We start from the raw sequence: 27,450 nt of genomic DNA on the forward strand, positions 1-27,450 counted from the left end.
GGTTATTTTGGGGTCAGCATGGACCACTTGGTACAATAAATGTTCTGCAAAACCATGCTTTTTTAATGTTGCTTAACTTCATTCTATCATGGTAACTTTTTAAACCTTTTTATGTTGTTGCTGTGTTGTATTCAGTACGCTTTGAAACTTAATAATTGTGGTGCAAAAGTGGATACAAATGTGAAGCTCGAAGGGCTACAACATGCTGAGGACAAAATTGACTTTTCATCTGCAATAGATAAACCTTCCTTTTTACATTTGACTGCATTGCTGATGGCAAACACATGGGCTTCATTTAACCTTCTCTGACCGACTGGGTCGGCCCCTGAGTATAGGTTTCAAATCGGTTAGCAAAAAATCAGCAACATGGAATTTTACAGATTTAAATTGTGAGTTTTTGCAGCAAAAGATAAAACAAAAGAGAATAAAAAAAAGTTCGACAAAACGAGGAAATAATTGTAATTTTATTTTATTGTACATATTTATATCGCAAACAGGAACATCGTGTAGAGTAAAACTGAAACAATTCCGAAGAGACAATATTATGCACGCGAATGTTATAATTGTACTCTCTGTTTTGAACAACATTTCTGGCAACTGAAAAAGTACCTTTCTTATAATGGGTAATGAATGGGATAAACCATGAATATTGAAAGTCATCCTCAATAACACAACTTGTCTTGTAATTTTATATAGCCACAACTAATTAAGAGTACAGATTTGATATTTCAGTTTTGATGTTTGAGACAACAAAAGGAAGCACTTAAGTGTTTATTGTAAATGTGGGTGGAAAGTCTCAACTCTTCATTGAGTCACGTGATATGATATAATGACTTAGCAGGACTGTGAGCAGCATATAAATACAACAAGTTGGAAAACCCTAATCAATAGCGGTCCATGATGCTCCACGATTGATTATTCACAATAAATATTAGATCATTATGATGGTTTGCTTCGACATATTGCAGAATCTCTGCCACTACAGTTGCATTCTCGATCATTGAGAGTAAACGTCAACAGTAAGTACTTCATAAAAAAACTCTTGTTAAGTTGTAACTAAATCTTTCAGCGTATAAGTTTTTTTAATCATAATAGCTCTGTCACACTACGACGGACTTGGTTAACGAACATCACCGTATACAAAAATATTTTATCCGTTGGAAAAATCACCAGTCCGGCAGGAGATTCGGTGGGATTTGGGGGTCCGATTCTCGTTCGTCTCTCTATGCGTTGTGGCCGCTAATAATCCTGCAGGCGTCTTATATCCGATCGTTCAACGTCCGATAAATGACCGGTGAATCCATCCCATGTGGCACCAGCAGGTACGTCGACCCCATCAGAAAAGTGGGGGAAGAGAGGGTGTTTGAGAGGGTTTGAGGCCCCTCAGAGTCAGTGGCGTAGCAAGCACGTTTTCAAAGGATGGACAAAGTGGGGAACGACAATAATAAAATAATAGTGAAAACTTTTCAATTTCTTCAATTAGGCTTTCGTTTCACCAATTTGCGGCTTTTTCAAACTGAAATAGTATCCAATATTAGTGCTAAAATTGATCCACAAATGGCTTCAATTTGGCCTTCATTGTCCAAAGGTTTCTCACCTCTATTGCCCCCCCCCGGACGCTGGTTGCCCTGATATGTAAGATTTGTAGCCCTTTTTGTACTTTTTAGCCCATTTTTTACCATTTTCGTCAAAGTTTTCCCCTTAAAAGTTGTCTTTCCCCACTTTGTCCACCCTCTGAAAAAGTTCTTCTGAGGGGCCTCAAACCCTCTCAAACACCCTCTCTCCCCCACTTTTCTGATAGGGTCGACGTCCCTGCTGGTGCCACATGGGACGGATTCGCCGGTCATTTATCGGACGTTGAACGATCGGATATAACACGCCTGCAGGATTATTAGTGGCCACAACGCATGGAGAGACGAATGGGAATCGGAGCCCAAATCCGGTCATTTGTAGAACGTTGAACGATCGGATATAAGACGCCTACAGGATTATTAGCGGCCACAACGCATAGACAGACGAACGAGAATCGGACCCCCAAATCCGGTCATTTGTCGGACGTTAAACGATCGTATATAAGACACCTGCAGGATTATTAGCGGCCACAGCGCATAGAGAGACGAACGAGAATCGGACCCCAAATCGCACCGAATCTCCTGCCGGACTGGTGATTTTTCCACCAAAATATTTTTGTATACGGTGATGTTCGTTAACCCAGTCCGTCGTAGTGTGACAGACCTATTAAGGCTAATAGGTCTGTCACACTACGACGGACTGGATCAACGTACATCACCGAATACAAAAATATTTTATTCGGTGGAAAAATCACCAGTCCGGCAGAAGATTCGGTGGGATTTTGGGTCCGATTTATATTTCCGTTCGTCTCTCTATGCGTTGTGGCCGCTAATAATCCTGCAGGCGTCTTATATCCGATCGTTCAACGTCCGACAAATGACCGGATTTGGGGGTCAACGTCCGACAAATGTCCGGATTTGGGGGTCCGATTCCCGTTCGTCTCTCTATGCGTTGTGGCCGCTAATAATCCTGTGGGCGTTTTATATTCAATCGTTCAACGTCCGACAAATGACCGGCGAAACCGTGGCATGTGGCACCAACAGGGACGTCCACCCTATCAGAAAAGTGGGGGAGGAGAGGGTGTTTGAGAGGGTTTTTGACCCCTTAGAGGCAGTGACGTAGCAAGCACTTTTTCAGAGGGTGAACAAAGTGGGGAAAGACAACTTTTAAGGGGGAAAACTTTGACGAAAATGGTCAAATATTGGCTAATAAGTACAAAAGGGTTACAAATCTGATATATCAGGGCAACCAGCGTCCGGGGGTAATAGAGGTGAGAAACCTTTGGACAATGAAGGCCCAATTGAAGCCATTTGTCATTTTTAGCACTATTATTGGGTACTATTTTAGTTTGAAACGAAAGCCTAATTGAAGCCATTGAAAAGTTTTCACGATTATTGTATAATATAAACAATTGTTTTAAAAAATAACACGTGGATGTCCATAGCAGAAGCAAAAAGGAAGACTTGTCCATTTTTCAAAATGAAGGGCCAATTGAAGCCATTTGCATGGGGACTGTAGGGCCTGTTTACATTATTAGGCCTAGGCCTATTGTGTAAAAATTTAGTTTTAAAAATGGAAAATTTGGAAAATTGTTTTTGGTGCATCATTTTTACACTATTATTGTCTTAAACAAAAAACAAAGAAGGCCCGAACTGAATTTGCAAAATTTAAAATGTTACACTGATCCACTGACACTTAGACTTCAGACTCGTAATTTCAGGTAAAGCATGCATGGATTGATATGTTAAAGTCAGTAATAGACCTAAGTCCGTCTTAAATACTAATTTTGGTGACAAAATGTCACGTGCCCTACATATCGACGGGCCGGCAGTAATTTTCACAGGCTTTTGGGCCAAGGAACCACATTTAAGCACTGCCTATAATAATCACAGGCCTATACTTAGGCTTACTATATACTATCCTGGGCCTACTCAATAACGTACAATTTAACCTTTTCCATGTTTTCTCTTCTTTTTTCTTTCTTGTCAATCACTAAAACTGGTAGGAATTTGATATTGCGTCCTCTACCCTTCAGAAAGTGCCCCTTCCTCAATACTACTTACATGCATAGGCCTACTAAATTACGCGCAATTTAACTTTTCTCTTCTCTTCTCTCTTTTCTCACTTTCTTTTCTTTTTTTCTCTCCTTTCCCCTTTTTTCTACTTGTCAGTCACTAAAGTACTGGGGAAATATGATATTGCGTCACACACCCTTCAGAAAGCCCCCCCATGATCGATGCACATGTTCGCCATAGGCCTACATCCGGCACAAGAGCCTGCGAAACCTTGCAAACACCTGCGGTATATAAACGAAAGAATAATGAACAAACCCAGGGTATATATACAGAACAGTACGAACACACATCGGACAACTTCCGAGCATGTGTATTCGGCACACTCCGTTTCAAGTTTTGTGCATGCACAAAACTTGAAACGTATTGTCGACGGACTAAACAAACATCACCTAACACGAAACGCATTTGGCGGATAATAGCAGGACATATGAAGAACATAAAACGAACATTGACGAACACTAACGGATTTGCTAAAATACCATCCGTTTCTTATACGGAAGACCGATCCGGTGTAGTGTGACACTAACACGGTCTGGGTCAACGTACATCACCGAATGCAAAAATATGCTATCCGGTGGTGAAGGCCTCACAGGAACGTATTTGCAACGAACACGGGCCGAGTGCAACGAACAAAGAACGAACATGAACGAAAGGAGAGCGAACAAACTCCGGCAATATGCAGCACCATACGAACACACATCGGATAAATACCGAACATGTGTATTCGGTACACTCCGTTTCAAGTTTTGTGCATGCACAAAACTTGCCGACGGAACTTAACGAACATCACCTAACACGAAACGCATTTGGCGGATGATAGCAGGACATAAAAAGAACATAAAACGATCATTGACGAACAACAACGGATTTACTAAAATACCATCCGTTTCTTGTACGGAAGACCTATTCGGTGTAGTGTGACAGGCGCATTACATAAAATCATGATAAATGAGAAAGTCACTAAGTATTCCATGCGTGTAACTAATAGAATTACATTCAATATAAGAAATCAGCTGAAGAAATCGCAAGAAACAGCACAAATGGTTTTGTGAAATCACAATGTCATTAAATGTGCACAATATCTGTTTCAACGATAGGATAGTCTAGCTAACAAAACATTGACACGATTTCAATCATATCTCAGGCAAGCTCTCGGAAATAACGTAACAACGAATACAATCAATAATTACAAAACGGCAGATTCAATCTATTTCAATAGAACAATTAAAGTGATAACATCTATTTACTCGATTTACTCGAATAAGAAGACGATAATCTAATTTTGATGTTGTGAATATTATTTACATTACATTTGTTAACGTGGTGGTAAATTTTCTTTATTTTGCAGGTTAATCCCAATGTCATCAAAGACAAACGAAAATGACAACTCAGCAGCTTTCCATCAGATTAGCTTTCGTAAGTCTAGTCACCCTAACATTTTCAGCATCTGAACAGGTTCAACCAATTGCACCAAGCCGGCTGATTAACTGTACACTTACAACAACGCAGCCCTTTTCATTACCCAGTCTTCTAATCCGTAACCCTGTATTTATAATCCTGCGACTTAACTTTACAGACCTGGTGTTAGATTCAGACTTGGGTTACCTAAGGAACACTCCTAACGCAATAGATTCTTTGAGTTGGACATGGGCAAGCAAAGGAAAAGGTTACCTGCTACGCTCATTATCACCAAATTTCCGCCACTTGTCGCTGCGAACACTCGATTCAGGAGTTTACCATAAAACCCTCAACATTTCTGTACAATCTTGTAAAAACTTTCTCAATGCTTCCGATAACACCAAGTTGAACACTGTAGCAAGGTTCATCGTAGATACGTTTTTCGACACATATGCCGAACTGGATCTAATCTCCAAGCAGTTCAAGGTTTGTCAAGAATTTTATACTCCAACAAGTAAAACAAAGGGTACATTTAAAGCATGGTTACTGAATCTTCATGTGTTCCTTTACTTACCACAATCGTTAGAACTGCGGTGCTGGCGTTACCCTTTCTACACAGAAACACACGAAGGTAATGAATCATTCATGTGGACTTCTATTTTATACTACGTCATCCTTATCATAGGTGTGACATGCTTTCCTTTACTTATCCTTGTAATTATCCAGTCTCGGCCTCCAGTAAGAGATGACAGTTCCTACCGACTCTACAGTCATACAAACCTTCCTGTCGGCCTCCAATATACTCTATTTATTTGGAAGGATAACAACCGCGCGGTTTGGACGATTAGAAGAGTAATGCTGATACTTTTTATCGCATTGCTCAACTACGCAGAAGCTATTTGTCTTCGGGTTACATCCACCAGTTACCCTATTCGAAGGAGCTCAGCTTTTAGGTCCGTAGTAAGTCAAAATTGGCTATACCTTTTTGGTTTACTCTTCAATGCCTTTTATTCCATTGTACTTTTTGTTATTATGTGCAAGACTATGAAAAAGGAAAAAGCGTTTCCCCAAGAACATACCATCGACAGAAAATGTTTATTCTTCTTTATTGAACTTCGAAAAGGGTTCTTCATTCCAGAAGCACCCAAATATTATCCTTGGGGTAATTCCCTCTTCTGGTATATGAAACGTCGCATGGAAATGGCAGTGGATTTGAACTTGGTTTGGAATGGTCTTCCTATCTTAGATCCAATAGAATCCATCCGTAGCATTGGATATCACGGTGTGGTTATATATATGGTACTTAAAATAATTATCTCCGCACTACTATGGATCTCCATTCTCATATTCAACTCGCCCTTTATATATATACTTCAGTTGCTCATTGTCCACTGGCTGCGAAGCTTTAAAACAATGAATAACTACAAAATTGTTTACAGAATTATTGCAGGTGTTTTCTGGGCACTATCAATCCTCGGATTATTCGGTATCATACGTTTTATATCTGGGTTCGTATCTTTACTCGCAAACGTATGCGAGTACACAATAACTGGCATCTTTGTCAATACAAAGGAGTTACAACCAGAGTTCTTTTTAGCCTTAACGACATTGATCTATTTTGTCAAGACTATCACGTCATTTTATGATAATTACCATCGGTTGCTTATTGTGGTTATTGAAAAAGCTATGCAACTAAATAAATATCTGAGCAATGCCAAGTCAACGCGTGTGAAGAATGATAGTATTGACTCTAAGACAGCTTCAATTTCACAGTCTTTCCAACCACTGGATCAGTCATCTTCGGCTCACTCGTCAAGTCACGATACATCAAACCCACTGAATAACAATATCAGAGGTAGTTATGAACATTCGGACGACAAGGGTTTGGGCGATAAGTTGAAACCCAGCCTTTCATTCGGTAAACCTATTTACAAAGTCTCCATCTCTGATCATTTATTCTGGTACATTGTAGGCAAATGCCAACCCGTTCGCTTGCAAGTAATACAAGGAATGCTGAACCTCGCTGGCATATCGTTCTTACTCCTAGTGGGGTTTGAAATACTCAAACAAGTGAATCAACAAAGTCACATTTCTGACTCCGCAACAATTTTGTTTTCGTTAGGTATTTCTTTTGCGGTACCTATCTTAAAAAGCACAATTCACTCTAATATTAATCAGGAAATCAGGAAGAATCAACTTGAAAGAGAAATAGAGAAAGCACTGATCAAGTATCCTACGAAGTTCCCGGAAAAATTACCTTTAGTGAGTTTCCAGGAATCATCTAAATTTGTCCGGAAATCCAATTTATATCATGATGGAGAGTCAGTTGTGGAGAACCCATTCGACCAGTCAGAAAATCAACGTCTAGTTTCAAAGGACGTAGAAAATTATTCAACATTTTGAGTAAATCAATTACAATGGTGTCCAAAAAGTGTCTTTACCATTTTAAACCATTATGTCGCTCACAAGATATCGCCAGGAAAATTCAAATACATATTTGAAAAAAAAACCACAAAAAAACATTAATACATTTATTCTGATACCAAATCTGACATAATTTGCTCTCTCATTTAAAGCAATGACACCTTTTCAAAATCACCAAAATATTAATGGGCATTTAATTGAGTTCATTCGCAACTGAGTTGCCTCTTTGAAACCAATGATATTAAATTTTAGATATCCAAGTCAGGAATGTTTCCTAGTGATGATCAACGAGATATGTGCAACGAGATGACGCGGAGAAGGAAATAATAGACTTTACAAGTGCGAGGTCGGTGGCTAATTAACACCACGATTCCACGAATGGAATAATTGTGAAGCATGAATTCGTTTTCGACCATGATTTTACTAATGATTTATAGTAACATAACTCTCCACTTGAAATAGTAAGAGGCAAAAAGGTGATTAATTGTACTACGTGACTTTGTGAGCAGCAGAGCAGGACACACAAAACATATAGTGTTCTTTAATTTGTTACCCGTACAACAGGTTCTCGACATGATGTAATGACGTAAGGCCTAACAATAATTGAATGTTTGTATGTTTTTATCTTGTCCTGAATGCTTGGCATATCAAATATATAATGTACAGCCTAATTACGAAATCAAAACGCCCTATTTTTTGGTTTTGCAACACTACAAACGGGTTTTTTGCTCCATCGTACCTTCTCCTGGGCTATAAGTTTTCAGTACAATCTGAAGAAAAACCCGAACGTAAATGCTTCGTTCAGCAAAACCAACTTGAAAAGGGAGTTTCAATTCCTGGTTTGTAGATCTTTTTTTCATGTTACTTCTTTATTTTGTAGTGTTACACAATATGATATATTTCACGTCCTGTCACGTTACATCTGTTATGTTATGTTATGTTGTGTTGTGTTGTGTTGTGTTATGTATGTTGTGTTGTGTTGTGTTGTGTTGTGTTGTGTTGTGTTGTGTTGTTATGTTATGTTATGTTATGTTATGTTATGTTATGTTATGTTATGTTATGTTATGTGATGTGATGTTATATTATACAGCCTGTGCAAGTGGAAAGCGCCATCTTTGGCAATTAGAAAATACTGTTGTGACATGATGCTTACATCAACGTCAAGGGAGCAGTCCTAGCTTTGTAATACAGTTTGTTTCATTCATTTTGGTTATCCAGAGATCTGCTACACAAAACACAAAACACAAATGTATGAAAACTCTTTTGTGCTACTTTTTATAAAATTGAATAGAATGTTATATCCAAATACCTGTACAGTACAGTTAATAAAGGAACATTCATTTGTAGGATTAGAAATGATTATGTAACAATTGCTCAGTAAAATTTCAAACGTATACAATATGGAATATTTCGTTGACATGAGTTTAATTTGACAACACAGAGTGTGCCATATTTGTTTGTCTTTAACATGTCTTGAGTGACAAAGAGAACAGTATTTACCATGATAAAATCATTGACATGTACATGTATTAATTTTAGAGCAAAATATGAAATATCTATTTATCTTTTAATCTGTTTCAAGTGGAAAAAGAGAATCATTATACCTATATCATGTAAAAAGAGTAAAAGCAATTTTGCATTGTTGTGTAATCGATGCATTCTTTTTTTTTCACGAAGGAACTCTTTATAAACTTGATGCTATCATTGCATGTACAGCCCTCTTCCCTAGTAAAAATGGCACAATTGTGATTTTACCCCTTTGTTTGTTAACTAAACATATCTCGAGATTAAAACAAGCAAATTGAACAGAACAAACAGTATTTAAAAACTAATACTGCGCCCTTGACGTTGATGTAAGCATCATGTCACAACAGTATTTTCTAATTACCAAAGAGGACGCTTTTCACTTGCATAATTTCTTTTGAGACACGCTTTATAAGCTATGTTTTCAGCCCGTGTGTCCGATGAACTATACGGCTGTGTACTATATTCAACCAGACAAGGAGAGACAGATGGCCAGGACAAGTGTACTTGACAAGACATTCATTGGTCAATGTGGCTAACCTAAGGTGTCCAAATGAGTGAAATACCCAACTGATTAATTAGCTATACAGTCGATGTACTTCCATGAAAGGATTGAGTGAACGGTGAAAGAAAGTTGCTTTTGCATTTCATAACAGTCGCTGACCGCTCTTTTGCAAAGAGCTTATAAGCTCTTATAATAATAATCTTACCTGCCTTTTACGTACAATTTTGCATAAAGACTGTCATAATCAGTTTAATTGCAGTGATGCAAATGACACAAAATGCATTAATTATAATCAGAAGGTGGTGCGATACGTTTACTGTTAGTATCGCTGTTATGTTCCACTACTAGCACCTATAATGATCCAGTTTTTCCATGGTAATGTTATATGATCAGAATTAGCATGACTGCTAGGATTAGAGAAAGGGTAAGGTAACATTTTTTCAAGGGTAAGGTTCGTATTATGGTTAATGTTAGGATAGGGGTGGCGCGATGGTACAACTATTTTTAAAGCTAAAATGCAATCGCATTCGTGTTTAGCAATGTTTACAAGATAGTAGTGTAATTCGCCGTAGAAGTGATGATGTAACAGGATTAACTACCATAGAAATAGGTTAACATTTTTTTTTAATATATCGCACTACACTAGTACGTTCACGCGGTACCTCTTGAACCATAGATGTCAAAGAACCTGTTTCGTAATTCTATAGAATATTCGTATCATGCTGATCACTCGCACCTCTAAGATTAGTATCTTTAAAAAGATACGTATTGTATTCAATCTATAATTGCAGCCATACAAAGGTGATTAGTGCAACCTGCTTGTAGTGCAGAGCGATATATTCAAAATTTGTTTTAACCTATTGCTATGGTAGTTAATCCTGTTACATCATTACTTATACGGCGAGTTAGTCCGTAAGGCGCTAGACTTGGGTACCTAATCAGCAGGTTGAGCATGGTGTTTGATGATAAGAATTCGAGGCCCCTGCAGGAAAAATTAAGCTAACTTGAAAATACCTTGGGCAAGGGACTAATTATCCCGGTCTACGTCTACCCGTACAAAATTCAAGGAGTTGGTCCTGGCTGCGATAGTTAGGATATATTAATTATGCAGGCTGACTAGGGTTCTGCGCCAGTATAAAGCCGCGTCCCTGAATGATGCTAAATGGTTTATCAGCTATATCTTTGAGCCAGAGCGGTCAGCGACTTTTATGAATGCAATAATGTTAGATGATTGCTCTAAAAATCGCGGTCTTTTTTAAGTGGATGTCTCAGACAAGATAGCCGTAGTACTAGCTCATAATACACCTGCTTCATCGTGAATGTACATAAATCAGTAATTGAATATATATATATAAAGTACCAACGTAAAAATGATAATCACTGTTTCCAAAGTGTGTTAATTCAGTTCTTCTCGTGTCTCTAGGTAACGTTTTGTTGAATATGATCTTCAGGCAGTATAAGGGTAACCACAGCTTGTATACAGCCTGTCTCAAAAAAAATTGTGCAAGTGAAAAGCGCCCTCTGTGCCAATTAGAAAATACCTTTGTGACATAATGCTTACATCGACGTCTATGGCAAGCTAAGCGGCTCAGAACGTGGGACTAGCTACGCGCAGCTTCTTTCTCGTTACGTGCAGCTTATTAACCAATCAGATTCGCGGTTTTAAACACGTGGAGCTGATGTAAACATCCTCTCTCACAAATGTTACGTTGTTAATTTTTGTAAATGAAAATATCTGTAGTATATCAGCAAAAAATGGTATAGGTGCTATTAAAGTAATATCTGAACAGAATGATGATTGTTCTATATTTAGGGGCTATCATTTTCTTCGGAAGGGATCCCAAATATAGGGGGTCATACTTTTTGGAAAGAAAAATAAGGGGAGGGGGGTCATAAATTGATAATGAAAAAAAATGTAGGGAGTCACAAGATGACTACAGATAGTGTGTTTATTGTATTCAAAAAGACTGATTTCAATACAATTTTAGCCTGTCTAGGGGGTAAGGTGTATCGGTGGTGGGAGTCGGGGGTCATAACATTTTGATGTCGAAATAGTGAGGGCCGCAATTTATTGACGCCGACTTTTTGTAAATTTAGGACCCTCCCCCCACAAAAAAAAAAAAAAATGATGACCCATTTTACTCTCTCCATATTTACACAGTGGCATGTGATATCGCTTTCCTGCAATATCTTTACACAGCGCTTTACATCAGTAGTAGTTGTTGTTTGACCTTCATATCCCCTGCACCGCTAATACAGCCCGAGTATAAAGTTACTTGCTATTAAACACGGTGTAAACTTGGAAACACTAAATAAATATGCTTTGTGTCATTTTAGCCAGGCATTAGCAACATGTTCTCTTGACACGTGCTGTGATTTGGCCTCCTTTACCCGTTCGTTATCTATGCTAATTCCGTAAATTAATTACAAGATAATAATTGTGAAAGAGGATACCTATAACTATACTACGCGCAGCTAACGACCCAACCACGTGATTAAATTTGACTATTTTGATTGGTCAAACAGCTGCTCGTAACGAGAAAGAAGCTACGCGTAGCTGTTCCACGCTTTTGGCCCCCTTGGCTTGCCATAGACGTCAAGGGCATAGTCTTAGCTCTCAAATGCCGTTTAGTCTGTTCAATTTGCTCTTTTTAAACTCGAGATATGTTTAGTTAAGAACGAAAGGGTGAAATCACAATTGTGCCACTTTTACTAGGGAATAGGGCTGCACATGTAAATATCTCGAGTTTAAAAAGAGCAAATTGAACAGAACAAACGGTATTTGAGAGCTACGACTGTGCCCTTGACGTTGATGTAAGCATCATGTCACAACGGTGTTTTCTAATCGCCAAAGAGGGCGCTTTTCACTTGCACAATTTTTTTTTGAGACAGGCTTTAGTACCAAGGTATATATAGTAGAGGGCCACGTCGTAACATTGTGATCCAACCTCAGTATATATAGAAACAATAACATTGTGATAAATTCATACACTCTTAGATAGCGCGAACCAATCAGAGCAATCGTTAGAAAAGTCCAAACCATACATTGATAGTGCATATTGTGCACTCCGCGTACTACGCGTAGTGCTTGCACACGCGTTCGCGTCGTGTAGGCTTGATTCATTTTGGGGCCTGTTGATGCATTTATATTTGGTTCTGGTTTTTTAATTTTATTATAAAAACAGCAAAAATCACGTGTTCTTTTCCTTCTCGTGTATGAAATAGGTTCGGGGCTCGTGCATTAGACGCATCAACATCAGCGCGAGTACATTATTTTGTCTAATTTCTCCCCCAACAAGTAATACGCGTTCATTAACCTATAAATAGTAGATGGCGCTATGTGTTTGAGGTATTATATTGCTATATTAAGGGGACCCGCGCAGCTATTATATCATAGAAAAGCAATAGATTACGTAACGCATTGTTCCTTTGTGCCGATTTGATCTGCCGACAAGCTTTTCATCGAGAGGTACCTTTTGTTCAGGACATACGGGTTCCGCCATTAAATCGGTAACTGGCCCGACAGCGTTTTAACGCTTTACCAGGCAAACCGAGGCCGGTCGACTGCATATCCGTCTTTACACGCTTTTCAATACGTAATAAATGCTAACCTCTCGTGACATCATCCAAGCAGCAAAGTTCATTTCCCATTGAAAAGCGTGTAAAGACGGATATGCAGTTTACCGTTCTGCCATATATGCAGGCAGGCTACTGTTAATAAGTGATCAAAAGAAATTCATGTGAAAGCGGCCACTTACTTGAGCGAGCGGTACCTTTTGTTCTTATACGGCGCGGCATACGGGTGTGATTGAGTCTTCGCCAGCACACTTTACCGTCGACGTACAGTTATTTACCTCCCACCTTAATTTAGGCGCCTCATTTAAATAAATTGAATGGAGTTGCTGATCGATTATCCGTATTAAACAACGTGGCGTGGCTGTCAGGTATAGGTTTATATGTCTATCTGTGTCACTTTCTATCAATTAACTATTTCGCAGCATATTTTTTATCATGGTTATATGCCTATTCAATAAAGTCAAACGGGTTTCTTAATAAATCACGAATATCCATTTTAAAAGCCATGGGCAAGTGAAGGAGGGATGGAGGGGTGAAAACAGGAGAAGCGGATGGGCAATCGAGATTGGAGGGGAGGGGAGGAAGACAAAAAGAACTAGAAGTGTAGTGGTCTTGCGACCACAAGGACAGCTGTTTTGACCTTTGACCTTTTTTGTGACCAGCCCATAAGGCACTGGCTTTTGTCAATGCATGTGTGCAAGTAGCATCACTCTGCTATGTTGCTTGTTGCAGAAGAGGCATTTTGTAGGTATTTCGTCTCTAACCGGAAGTGACCCTTTAATAACCTTTGACCCCAAATATGTAAATACCCTATAGACACTGATTAATGTCAATGCATGTGTGCAAGTGGTGTGTCCCTGCTATGTTGTTTGTGGCAGAAGCAGCATTTTGAATGCATTTTGTCTTGGACCAAAAGTGACCCCTTAATTACCTTTGACCCCAAATCTGCATTCACTCAATAGACACCGACTAATGCCAATGCATGTGTGCAAGTGGCCTCACCCTGCTATGTTGTTTGTGGTAGAAGACTATTTTGTCTTGGACCAGAAGTAACCCTTAATGACCTGTGACCCCAACTCTTTGACCACCCTACAGACACTGGCTAATGTCAATATATGTTTACAAGTGGAGTCACCCTGAAATGTTGTTTGTGTGGAAAAACATTTTGGAAGGTATTTTGTCTCGGGCCGGAAGTGACCTCTTAATGGCATTTGACCCCAAATCTGTGAACACCCTAGAGACATTGGCTAGTGCCGGTGCATGTGGCATCACCCTGCTACGTTGTTTGTGGTAGAAAAAGCATTTAAGGTATTTCGTCTTGGGCCGGAAGTGACCCCTTCCCAGCTAGCCAAAATACGTTTTAAAACGTTAAAAAATCGTTTCACTTTGGTTTAAGAAACGTTTCAATATTGCGTTTTAAAAACGTAAATGTGTGGAGTTTTGAATACGTTTCAATAACGTTTGCATGAAACGTTTTGATTACGTTTTTTCACGTTAATATTACGTTTCACTTTTGTTTAAAAACCGTTTCAATATTGCGTTTTTAAAACGTAGTTCTAAATACGTTTCAATAACGTTTGCATGACACGTTTTGAAAACGTTATCAGACCGTTTTCCAAATGCTAATAAACCGCATCACTTTGGTAGTCCAAGTTATCATGGTTATGACGTTAACACTTCGATCTCTTGTGTAGTATATAAGACATGAAACCATGAAGAAATACATTAACCATGAAAGTAAAAGATGTACACCATGAGATAATGTATAACTCCATGTCCCCAATGTCTTCGACATCAAGACATGTTCAGCGTCCCAGTCCAGTCCTGTTGCATCGATTATTCTTGCCGGCAGCTGGCAGCATGATTCGGATAACCAAAATATGAAAGCCAACCTTAGCTAGGATATTAAATGTGATATTAAAATACATTAATGTAAATGTATTCTGCGCTAAAATTATAAAAGTATCCTTACACTTGGAAAAAATCAATTCTACAACTCACTGAACTGAACTGAACATGTGAATTAAAACTAAACCATATTTGGGTAAATTTATTTATTTAATAGATGCGCTATCTATTTTTCTTCCAAGTGTAAGGATACATTTTGGCGCAGTATATAAACCAACAAGAGACTTGCAATGGGCAACTAGCGTGAATATTATATATGATTATAATCAGAAACAAATGGCACATTTATACCATGTCATGCTATTAAAATTTACAGAATTAAGAAATAAAAGGGCCTCAATTAAAACTGAAAATGAAAACTTACCTAAATGAGTAGACCTAATGCTGTTATACTTTACTCTTGGAGCCGGAACACTTATCATTAAATACAACAAAAATACATGTAGAATTGTATCGCTTTCTCCACACCAGAATCAAATTTGAACAGCTAATAATAGTAGTTGAGCAGTAACCACGTATAGGCTAGTCAAGTATAAGGTCACTGAGATCAAGGATACTAGTACTATAGTACTGTAGTAGTCACCATTGCTCGCCATCAGTGCAGACTAAAATCATATGTCAGTAATTCCATTAAAACGCAAATGTTTCGCCCAAAACATAGCTGCAACTTGTCTACAAAATCAAAGGCCTATACACGTTTATCTTTTGATCTATAAACATGATTAAAGGTTAGCTAGGCCTATTAAATTCCACCGTAAACAGTCAGCAATTGAGATTCACAGATATATCCGTTGATGCATGGTCAAAACGGTTACAATTTGTTACTAGTATTTCGAAACACACAAACCGCACTAACCGGTGGGTAGTCTTAGTCCCAGGCGGCTTGTGCTCCATGAGTAACGAGGAGCACAAGCCGTCTGGGACCGAGACTAACCGCCGGTTCATTATTTTACGAAATCGAGACCGTGCGTTACCATGGTTACATCTTTTGAAAGTTGATTTATAAAATAAAGCAATGTAAATTTACCGGTACTTTTTACTTTAATTTGCTTACGTTTTTATTCATATCTGTCATCATTCATGCAAATAACGTACAGTAGGCCTAAATAAATTACAGAAAAATAAAATGCAAGTCTCTTGTTGATTCGATAGCCTACTTATTATAATAAATATTAAATAATTATTTAATATCCAGCTAATTGGTTATATAGTGGAACCCCAGTCGAATGGAACGATCTATGAACATTGTGATTTTATTTGCTTTTTTCGTGAGTATTTTGTCTACAATGGGTCTACGTTATTAGAACGTTTTTATAACGTTTTGGTCGAACTATTCTGCCATCAGATAACTCGATGTTTATCAAAACGTTTTGGAAACGTGTATTTAACGTTTTAAAAAACCAAAACCAAATAAAAGCCCATTCAAAACGTTTTGGAAACGTTTTGTGTTTGCTGGGTTAATGACATTTGACCCCAAATATGTGAACACCCTAGATATATACATTGGCTAATGCCAATGCATGTGTGCAAGTGGCGTTACTTTGCTAGGTTGTTTGTGGCAGAAAAAGACACGTTGTAATAACAATGCAGGTGTGCAGGTGGAGTCACCCTGCTATGTTATTTGTGGCAGAAGGGGCTGATTGACAGAAAGAAGAAAGAAAGAAATTGGAAAGAAACAATAGACGGGAGAAGTTCGCTATTCCGAAGGTTCACTATTCGGAAAATAAGAAAGGTTCTCTATTGCGAAGGTTCTCTATTCCGAAAACAGAAAAAGGTTCTCTATTCCGAATATGAAAAAAGGTTCTCTATTGCGAATATGAAAAATGGGTTCTCTTTTCCGAAAACGAAAAAGGGTTCTTTATTCCGAAATAAGTCACGGTGTTCTCTATTCCGAATATGTGAAAAGGTTCTTTATTCCGAATATGAAAAAAAATGATCTCCATTCCGAAATCTAAATCCATAGAATATCCGTTTATATTTTGGTAAACTTTTAGTATTCTAGGGGACATTTCTGAAATCTATAGTAATGGATATCAAACCATCACTTGAATTTTAGGTCGTTTTACGAAGCTAATAAATAGGGTGGGGTGGGTTACGCGTCCGCAAAAAAACCTGGGTAAATTTAAGTCTCGTAAAGTGGCGTAGCAGGGGGGGCAAAGGGGAGCAGCTGCTCCTCCTGTGAGAAGCCCCCCCATGTGAGATGCTGGTTGCCCTGATATTTAAGATTTTAGGCCCTTTTTTGTACTTTTTAGCACATTTTTTCAAAGTTTTCCCACTTAAGCTGTTCTCATTATGTCTTCAGAGTATATGTTAAATAGGTTTGGTGATACCACACAGCCCTGTCGTAAGCCTCTTCCAATCTTGAACCAATCCGTGTCCCCACTACTTGTTCTGACTGCCGATTCTTGGTCTTCATATAAGCAGCTGATCAGATCCACAAGATGACTTGGGAAACCCATCTTTTTCATAGTTTCCCACATCTGAGGGTGGCTAACACAGTCAAAGGCTTTACTGTAATCTATGAAGCACATGTGAAGAGGAAGTCTATGCTCTCTGCATTTCTCAATCACATTCCTGATATTGACAATTTGGTCCCTTTTGTAGCTATCTTTTCAAAATGTTGAAAATACTTGTCAACTTCGTTTTCTTTGAATTTAGGCACGAGCTTTACATGCTTTGTAACATCAAACTCTGACTTTGACTTTGAGGAGTAACTTGATGAGTATTTGTCACCTAGTTTTGCTAACTTCTCTTGTTCAAACTTAATTTCTTTTTCTTTCAAATGTGCTTCTAAATCCATCTTTTGGTGCTCAAGTGCCATTATTTTCTTGGCGCGCTTTTTCTTCACGCGCCACCTTTTTCTTCAATTGCTAGTTTTTGCTTTTTATTGTTAAGTTTTTCTTGCTCCTTTTGTTTTTTCACATCTAATTTTTGCATATCTACCTGCAATTGCATTATCATTTTTTCCAATTCAAACTGAACTTCTATTTCTTTCAATTTGACTGCATCCGCCCCAAATTCACTTTGGACTTTTTTTTTCTTATCGAAAACGGATTCCTCGAAAACCACGTCATCAACCAAAATATCAATCAAGGCATTTTTGATTATTTGTTTTCTGTGGGATTGTTTTACTTTCAAATCAGGCTTCTTCAACTCATCAAACTTCTCCCAACCTATAGTCTTCTATATTGAACGCCATACTGCACTTTCACTTTTAAGACTCGGTAAATTAATGTAAACTTTTCTTTTTACAGTGTAATTCCTGCATGAGTCCCCAATTTTGTTACGAGCCACAATGACTCAAGGCTAAAATCACCTTTTACCAACATTCACACGAATGCACAAAACTAATACACTGTTTGATTAAGTTAACAAAATCTAAGTATTTAATTGTGAAAGTAAAATATGCTTGATACGTGACAACAAATGCACATACAATATAATCAACTATAATCACTCTTTTAACTAATTACTACTTAGCCGGCAGTCTTCTTCTTGGTGATCATAAAGTTCTGTTGCAATGTTCTGGACGGCTGATGTATATATCCTTATTTACTTGTCATACGAAAATCACCGTTTAGCAAAGTCCACTGTGCACTATTATAATCCTTTGCATATAAAATCCTCGCACAGAAATGGTGCTGCTTTCTCCAAATACTTAACTCCTTGCACAGATGACGATTTCCAGAAATGATGCTTCTTTCACCAATCACTCTTTCTCCAGGAAACAGGCTTCGTTCTGGCCGAGTGGTTAAGGCGTTGCGCTGCCGGCCGGGAGATACGATCGACGAGGGTTCGAGCCTTGGGCTTGCCTTAGGTGAAAATTCTCTTCCCTCCCAAAAAGTATATGGTAAGGAATCCTTCAATTCAGTTCAGAAATTTAATTTCAGAATTTAATTGAAGAATTTCTTCTCGCCCCCATAGGCCTACACTGCTTATCACGTGCAGATATAGGTAGTGTATGTGCTTCGTCCGTGATTCGGAAGTCACATAAACCCGTTGGTCCCGTGTCCAGGAAGAGTCAAACCCTGTGCACGTTAAGTGTCAGAGCTATTCGAAAAGAGAAGGGGGACCATCCCCGGTTATGGTATCTGCAATCAATCCTAGGTTCCAGGATCGTGCATAGGTAAACTGTGCACGTAAACCCCGTGCGTTGATACTCAACCATTTGAGGTAAGCACGTATATGGAAGGAAGGAAGGAGGAGTACCTTCATGTACTCAAAAAATCTCCTAATAAAATGCCACTTTATTGGCTATGGCTATGCAAACTGGTTCAAATGTTTGAAGCACCACGACCAACGCATAAGAAGCCCACAAACTCTCTTCATATTCTGTAAAGAGCAAACTCACTTGCTTACCACTTTCATAAAAAAAACCATAATCTTTTGATAGACCATTTTGTCACATTCAGCTTATTTTAGCCAATAAGGGTTTCCCAGTTAACATTAGGCAACACTGAACATTCTCGAATAATGGGATTTGCCACAGATTATTAATAACTCTGATTGAGTTTGTTTACTGTAACCATGAGGGGTTCCCCTAAAACATGTCATTATTGTCATAACACACAAATTCTTGGTTTCCCCTTTCTCTTATCTCTCATGAAATAACTTTAACTTGTAAACAAAGTACATTTGTAAGTTACCAAATTAAATTACTCAGGGCACGTCACAACCTAAACTGAAAGCATCCTGAGTTTCGGAACAGTTTCATCCAGATGGCTTACGATACCTTTCGGTCAAGGATGGGGTGGTCAGTGCTTTAGGTTACACCCAGAGAAGATTTATAAGCAGTCCCATGATACAACTAAAACATCCGGGTACTTGAGAACCAGTCTACTAGAAATTTCAATTGAATGAATACAGCTGTCAAAAGCTTGATGATTCTCTGCGTACACTGTGTGATGAACGCCCGCGTGTGCGTAACGCGGAAGTGAATCCAACCTTGTAGGCTGCCTTGCCAACTCACTCATGATTGGTTAGTATTTTCATTATTGTATCCATGGTCGTGCGTTCGCGTTGTACTTTGAAATACGCGACATACGAAATTGGTCGCATCGCGTACAGCTGTTGGCAGCTGTGTCCATTAAATTGAAATTTTTTACTTTTAGTATACCGATTTCTTGTAATTTCAGACTTTTATTCCTCATTCAAATGTGGGTCGATAGTAACAAAAAAGAGCTCATTTGAACAGGGTATCGATGTTCTTTTCAGGGATTATCTCAAAACGCTTATCGACCCAAGTTTTGGACATATTTTGAGTGTTTGAAAATCGCGTCTTTGGAACGGGAATCAACAGTGAGCAATTGTGTGAAACTCTGTGATTACTAAACTGGTTCTCAAGTACCCGGATGTTTCAGTTGTATCATGGGACTGCTTATAAATCTTCTCTGGGTTACACCCCTCACTACCCACTAAATGTGCGGCTGCTCTGTAGTGATCTTTGTGCTGCTTGCTTTCTCCAGTTCATCTCCTCTGTGTTCCTCGTATATCTAGTCGCGCATCAAATTTTCTTCACGTTTCTCTGATGTAATATAATAATTCACAGTTAATGCAAAGGATCTCCCGTAAACAGATGCATCGGTAGGATTGTAGATCAAATTGTTTAGATTTTTGTGTGACAAATCCAATAAAATATACTCACTGACTTGAGCTTTCGCCATCCAGGCTGATGGCTTGATCACAAGTGATCTGGTCCACTGCATTTCCCGCGGTGTTTGGATGCACTCTCACTCCTCGGGATCAAAGTTTGTTTTAGCAGTGGATCATATACGTGACTCAGAGAAAAAGAGCCGTCATCGCGGTTGATTGCATTAGCCCCCTTCTTACGGATCTGAATCGATTCTCGGATTCTTCTTGATACAGCATTTGAGTCTTTGTCTAGTATGCTGGCCCCCTCCCAATTGATAACATGATTTTCTTGGGCGACGTGATCTGTGATCGCTGACTTATGTTGTTCAGATGTTGACGCTTTTCTCTTTGCTTTGGTGAACTTTGTGTCTTTGACCGTTTCAGAGTCTTTTCGATGTTCTTTTAGACGGACGCCGAATTGCCTTCCTGTTTCTCCCACATACGACTTATCACAACCTTTGCAGGGGATTTTGTATACTGCGTCACTGGTTTCTAAAATATTTTTCTTGAGCGTTCTAATTACACCGAGCTTCTGGTGGAGAGGGTATTGAGACTTGAAATTAAGATACTGATCCGTGTGGGTCTTTTTACGGTACACGAGCATTTTTACCGAACCGTCTTCCTTGCGAACTATTAGAGTATCCAGGAAGGGGATTTTCCCCTGGTCTTCTTCCTCGTGGGTAAACTTTATGCTGCCCGTAGGGTCGATGGTGTTGAGATGTTCTGTAAGCTTGAGTGTAGTATCTTTCTGAATGATCTCTAAAACATCGTCAACGTATCTCCTCCAGTACTTTGGCTTACAATCTAGTGGTGCTGTCATTATGGCCTCTTTCTCTAACCACTCCATGAAAAGATTAGCCACGATTGCGCTGACCGGACTTCCAATGGCTGCACCGAAAATCTGGCGAAAGATTTGTCCGCGAAAGCTGAAATACGTGGTTGTGAGGATAAATTGTAAGAGCTCGATGATGTCTTCCGTATTTAATTTTGTTCTGTCTTTGAGTGTTTTGTCATTTTTTAGCCGTTCCTTGATGATGTCAAGACATTTTTCTATGGGAGTATTGGTGAATAGGGAAACAACATCATGTGAATTAAAAATATCACCATCGTCGATGCATATCCCCATCATCTCCTCCGCTAGGGACTTCGAATTTACCACGTGGTGTTCCGAGGTGCCGACTAATGGAGCGAGAATTTCAGCTAAGGCTTTAGAGGTCTGATAGCCAATTGAACCTGTATAGTCAACTATATGGGGCGGATCGGATTCCCCGTTTTATGAATTTTGGTGGTGTAGTAGAGCCGGGGGGTATTTTCAGCTGTGGGGTATAACAATCTGTATTGACCTTCGTCGATCTTATCCTCCGATTTGAGCCTTTTCATGATGTCTACCAACTTTCTTTTGTACCTAGGCGTGGGATCTTTGCTCAGTTTTTCATAGGTGTTTTGGTCACCGAGCATCTCATTAACCTTCTGTTCCTAATTATCTTTTGTCTGAACTACAGTGCACTTCCCTTTGTCAGCACCCATTATTAACAAATCATTTGATTTCTTAAGCTCACCTAACGCCACTCTCTCCTCCTTGTGATGTTGGATTTCGGGAGTTTTGCCGACTTCAAGGTACCGACTACCTCTGCTCTAAGACTCTGTGCTTCTTCCCATGGCAATTTCTTACACGCCGATTCACACGCGACGATGTATTCTTCGTGTGAGATCTTGTTTACAGACACAGCAAAGTTCAAACCAAGCGCGAGCAACTTTTGCTGTGGATCCGATAAGGGTTTATCGGAAATGTTTTTGACCCACTTTTCTCTCCATTTCTTCAACTGGGACCCGCTTAGGTCGGGTTCTGAAACGTCTGCTTTCTTACTACTGGCTTCATTTCTAGTTTTGAGGTGGTTGGGCTTCTCTTTATGTCTCTCTTTGGTTTTGTTTTCGACTGATTTTCGTTTAGTATCCAAGTGAGCTTCAACATGGCCGATGACCTCGGGGTCGATGTTGAGTGTTTCTAGATCGTTTTTCTGTGATTCTCGCTTTCGTTGTAAACCTCTAATTTTATTGTTTACTACACGAATACGCTCACCGATTAGACCTTTCTCCGCTTTCTTGATGATATTCCTCGCTTTTTCCGTGTTGATCGGACAGCGAATTTTGAGGCTTGACGGCGTGATGCCATTATCCTTAAGTTACAGCGGTGGGTGAAAGTTAAATGTTGACGGTGCCGGGCCAATTTTTTCTCTATATTCTCTAGGTCACGTATATGTTTTACTGCCGGTTGTCTGAGTCACGTATATGATCCACTGCTAAAACAAACTTTGATCCTGAGGAGTGAGAGTGCAGCCAAACACCGCGGGAAATGCAGTGGACCATATATCACTTGTGATCAAGCCATCAGCCTGGATGGCGAAAGCTCAAGTCAGTGAGTATATTTTATTGGATTTGTCACACAAAAATCTAAACAAAATAATGCAAGGGATCTTGTGTACACTGCCTCCGGGTCGCGTTTATCTTTCGGGTAGACCAGTTGTTTTCTGATCGTGGTGCATGGCTTCATTGTAGTAGATTCTGGACACCCATTCTGTGACCCCTTTGAACAACTGTTCCTTTGTTGTTGGTGTTATCATCGGTCTTTTAGGTTGCTCTTTTTTTTTTCATCTGGTTGTCAACTTATCAACTTGTTTAGAAGTCCAATTGGGATAACAGCTGTTTGAAGGGCTTCCTGGACTTTCTTCTTCCACTTCATCACCCTCTTCATCCTCCTCCTCTGCCATAATGCTGTCTTTCCTGTTGTACAAATTGTGTATAACTCATAGTTTTCGATGTTCAGGATGATGAGATTGGTTGAGGTATTTGTCAATATGCGTTACACGGTAGACCACAAACTTGACTATGTCTATGTCATCTTCTTTCTCCACAATCAGTGTATCCAGAAACAGCCTAGCATGAAGATTTTTGTGGAGCTGAACTTGTCAGTGAGCTGTTGAACGCTACATATACTTCATTGATATGCCACTTCTAGATGTCATCCACTTAACGAAGCCATAATTTTGGTTTGCAATCAAGTGGAGCATTAGCAATAGCCGGGAGCAATAGCGTGTTGTTCCAAAGCTTTCACTAATATGTAGGCCGCTATTGGTGTTATGGTGTTACCTATCGCTGTACCAAAGAGCTGACGATAAATTTTACCTTTGATGGTAAAATAGGTGGCAGTGAGGGTGAACTCAAGGATATGTTCCACAACCTCACTGGTTAATTGCACCATATCAACTCACAACACACTTTCCTTCTCTCTGTCTAACACTTGGTCAAATAAACTAACCACATCGTGCGAGTTGACCACTTGAGGTTGGTTTTTGCAACAGGGATCAAGAAAAAACAACTGGCAACTAATAGATCAGCACTGGAAGTACATCTAGAATGTCGGAATACCAGTAGCAGTCACTCCTCATCAAATGTTGAAAAAAGCAAGTGTTGCTGACACGTGTCAACCATGAAAAAAGAAGCCCACTAGCCCTCTACAGTGAAGCAAAAACATTGCCAAAAACTAAAAATTGTTTGTCAGCTTCATGGATTTATGTTTGTTCTTCAAATCTAAACTGTGGACCAATTCATGATTACGCATGGTAATCAATTGTAAGATTGATCGTAACGCTTTGTGAAACGGGTAGTCCGTTTCAAAAAGAGTAGAATATTTACCCCCAGCAATCCCAATCCCTCCTAGTTGATTGTTTGTATCGCCTTTTAAAGATCTGTACTACGCACTAGTTGTGTACCTACACCAGGCACAAAAAGAAACTCGTCAGTTATAGTCATCCTTGCTGTTAAACAACCTGATAATTTTGGATTATTCTGAAATATACATTTTATGATTTGGACTTTGCTTTCTCATTTGACACCGCTCGTGAAAATCGAGCAAGAATTGACTAAGATACGAGCCTCCAAACCCTCAATCACCAAAATGAAAGTTGCAATTTTAACAATTCAATTGTGCCTGTTACATTGTGTGCTTTATTGATTGGCCCGTGGTGCTTGTGTGTAATGCAACGATGCGTTCCCATTGAAAAATTTGGGGTTTGAGGCTTTGGCGCCTCATAACTTGGTCAATTCTTGTTCGAATTTCACGAACAGCATGCGCGTATTTTGTGGGGGGCTTTGGGGGCGCCAGCTCCCTGGGGTAAAAGCAGGGGGTGGCCAAAATGAAGGGGCGGCGGAAGAAGAAGGGGCAGCAAAAACGAAGGGGGCGGCAAAAAGAATAAGTAAATAAAAAAGGGCGGACAAATTTGATACAAAAAAAAAAAAAAAATTTAAATGGTACTAGGCCTATACATCAAAATGTGCTGCTTTTAGGGCGCTAGCGCCTGAAACCCCCTTTTTTTTGTGTGTGTGTGTTTTTTTTTGCTCTTCACTTTTCAAACGACCGAGAAAAAAATCGGGTCAACCTTTTCGGGCTGTTGAGGAAGGGGTGGCAAAATTGAATTTTCTTCAGCCCCCCGGGGTTGGGGCGGCCACGGTACGCCACTGAACAGGGTGTCAAATGAGAAAGTAAAGTCCGATTAACAAAAGGTATATTTCAGAATAATCCAAAATTATCAGGTTGTTGAACAGCAAAGATGACTATAACTGACGAGAGTCTTTTTGTGCCTGGTGTATATCTCTGTTTACAATGTAGCAGTTAAATACACAGTCAAAAACGTGCAATTCGCAGTAACTAAAATTGGTGAATATTCTAATCATTTATTTTATAGATGTGAAAAGGGCCAATGTCATATATTTACACTGTAAATAAAACTCCATTTGGGGAGGCTGAGCTGAGCTGAGCTATAGCAATAGGTTAAAACAAACCTCTGAATTTGAACCATAGATGTCAAAGAACAGGGATAAAGACCTGGATCGTAAAGATCGTAAATTGAAAGATTAGTATAATTGAAAAGATTATTGAAAAGATCTATGATTGCTGCCATACACAGGTGATGAGTGCAACCTGCTTGTAGTGCAGGGCGATATATTCAAAATTCAATCCGAATGTGGTATCAAAATACGCAGAACAAATTCTCCATCTGTCATGTACTTGATTTGATAATTTAGTTTTAATAGCTTTAGGTAATCAGTTTTGCTTTAAGTGTAAAGACACTTTTTTGTGCAGCATATTTTGTGACTTATTCTTACTCAGACAATATAAATAATTCTATACATCACACAGTTTCATTCTGAAACCTATTATGTACTTCATTTTATTACAAAACCATAATAACCGGTTTTAGAATTGGCACTTATATATTTTATTAATTTTCTAGTTCCTGGAATTAATACTATTAATTTCTATACACAGTAGTCAATAAAATGTGATTTGTACATCTTTATAGGCTTTTCTATTATAGTTAAAAAATAATAGAATAATTATGTAAAAAAATATTACGTACATTTTAGTTAAAAGCACCTTTATCAAATTTTATAAAAAATACTTTACCTACTACTATAATAAGGCTAATGAAAATTGATTGTGAGTCCTCAATGGGCTATTCCAGTTGAAATCCACACTACCCCTGTGGACGATTTTGGAAATGTCTTCCACAGGGGGAGTATGTTTTTCAAATGTAATTGGTCAGGGTTAATCATTTTGAAAACCCATACTCCCCCTGTATTATGGCTTTACCTATATCTTCCACAACTGGAGTGAGTAGTTCAAATTCAAGCTACCCAATTTTCTATTCTATTCAAAACTTAAAACTCCCTCTGTGGAAGACTTTAGCTGAATCTTCCACAGGGGTGGTGTGGATTATAAATGGAATGGCCCAATTGACAGCTTACATCACCTTTTTTATGTTTCATGCCGCATCAGGAAGTTATTTTGCAAAAATATTTTGTTACTTTGCCAATTTTTTTCAAACTAAGGAATATTTTTGTCTTCGTTCTCCTTTTGATAGTCTCTTGTTTAAAAAAACAACCTGCAAACAGTGCATGCAGGTCAATATACTTGACATACATATATAGTATCATTTTCTTGCCTTTTTTTGCCTTTGATGTTTTGTTGGTTACCCGATGTGTTAAGTAAGTAATGTTAAAAATAATGAATAATGAAAGAGTTGCCTCATCACTCTGCAAAACAACATGGGGACTAGAAACTCAACAAGTTACTATTGCTTTAAAGATATAAACATCTATCATGTCAATTGATGTATTTAGTGATTTTGGTGATTAACCATGGATATGGAAACAAATGTATTGTATAGTAAACTATGCCATACCTACAAACAGACTTTGGCAATACTTGCAATTCTTAATTATGGAAATTGGGCATGTATTAAGCCTGGTTGGTCAATTAATGCATGTTTATAGGGAAAACAGTGTATTTGGTCAAATTTGCCTTTTCTACAGGGCACCCCTGTGGCTCTACTATGTCGCCGAGGGAAATAATTAGTGCACATTGAAGTTAAAAGTCGTAATGTACGAGGGGGTATCCAAAAGTTTTTGACATCACCCACAAGTGAAAGAGCTATACCGATGAAATTTTGTCAGTGTAATCACTGGTCCTTATGTACATTATGGTCCAAAAATGGTCTCATAAGTATGTTTACTTTCTTTACAGGTGGCGCTAGATGGGAAGTAGGCGCATAACCTGCAAGATGGTGAAAATTGAGGCACGCAGCATGATTAAGTTCCTGCATTTGAAGGGTTAGGCCTACAATGGTCAGAAAATCTATGATGAATTGAAAGCAATCTACGGTGATGATTGCCCATCATATGGCACTATTGATTTTTGAAAAAGGAATTTCCAAACTGGCCACATGTCCCTCACAGATGAGCCAAGAAGTGGAAGTCCATCACTTACGGATGATGAAG

The 27,450-nt window shown here is 38.8% G+C and overlaps 2 protein-coding genes across 2 annotated transcripts; one reads left to right on the forward strand and one right to left on the reverse strand.

Moving 5' to 3' along the window:
* The first annotated feature begins 952 nt into the window (after window positions 1-952).
* On the forward strand, window positions 953-8,288 carry LOC140171165 (uncharacterized). The gene is made up of 2 exons (XM_072194355.1): window positions 953-1,019; window positions 4,996-8,288. The coding sequence occupies exon 2, from the start codon at window positions 5,028-5,030 to the stop codon at window positions 7,446-7,448; it is 2,421 nt and encodes an 806-aa protein (XP_072050456.1). The 5' UTR covers window positions 953-1,019; window positions 4,996-5,027; the 3' UTR covers window positions 7,449-8,288.
* A 6,591-nt stretch (window positions 8,289-14,879) lies between these two features.
* LOC140172082 (uncharacterized) lies at window positions 14,880-21,739 on the reverse strand. The gene is made up of 2 exons (XM_072195430.1): window positions 20,812-21,739; window positions 14,880-14,971 (listed from the first exon to the last, which is right to left on the reverse strand). Exons 1-2 carry the CDS (start codon window positions 21,737-21,739, stop codon window positions 14,880-14,882), a joined length of 1,020 nt encoding a protein of 339 aa, XP_072051531.1.
* Window positions 21,740-27,450: the final 5,711 nt, after the last annotated feature.

The sequence above is a fragment of the Amphiura filiformis genome, chromosome 15 (genome assembly GCF_039555335.1).
Source record: "Amphiura filiformis chromosome 15, Afil_fr2py, whole genome shotgun sequence".
Taxonomy (NCBI): Eukaryota; Metazoa; Echinodermata; class Ophiuroidea; order Amphilepidida; family Amphiuridae; genus Amphiura; species Amphiura filiformis.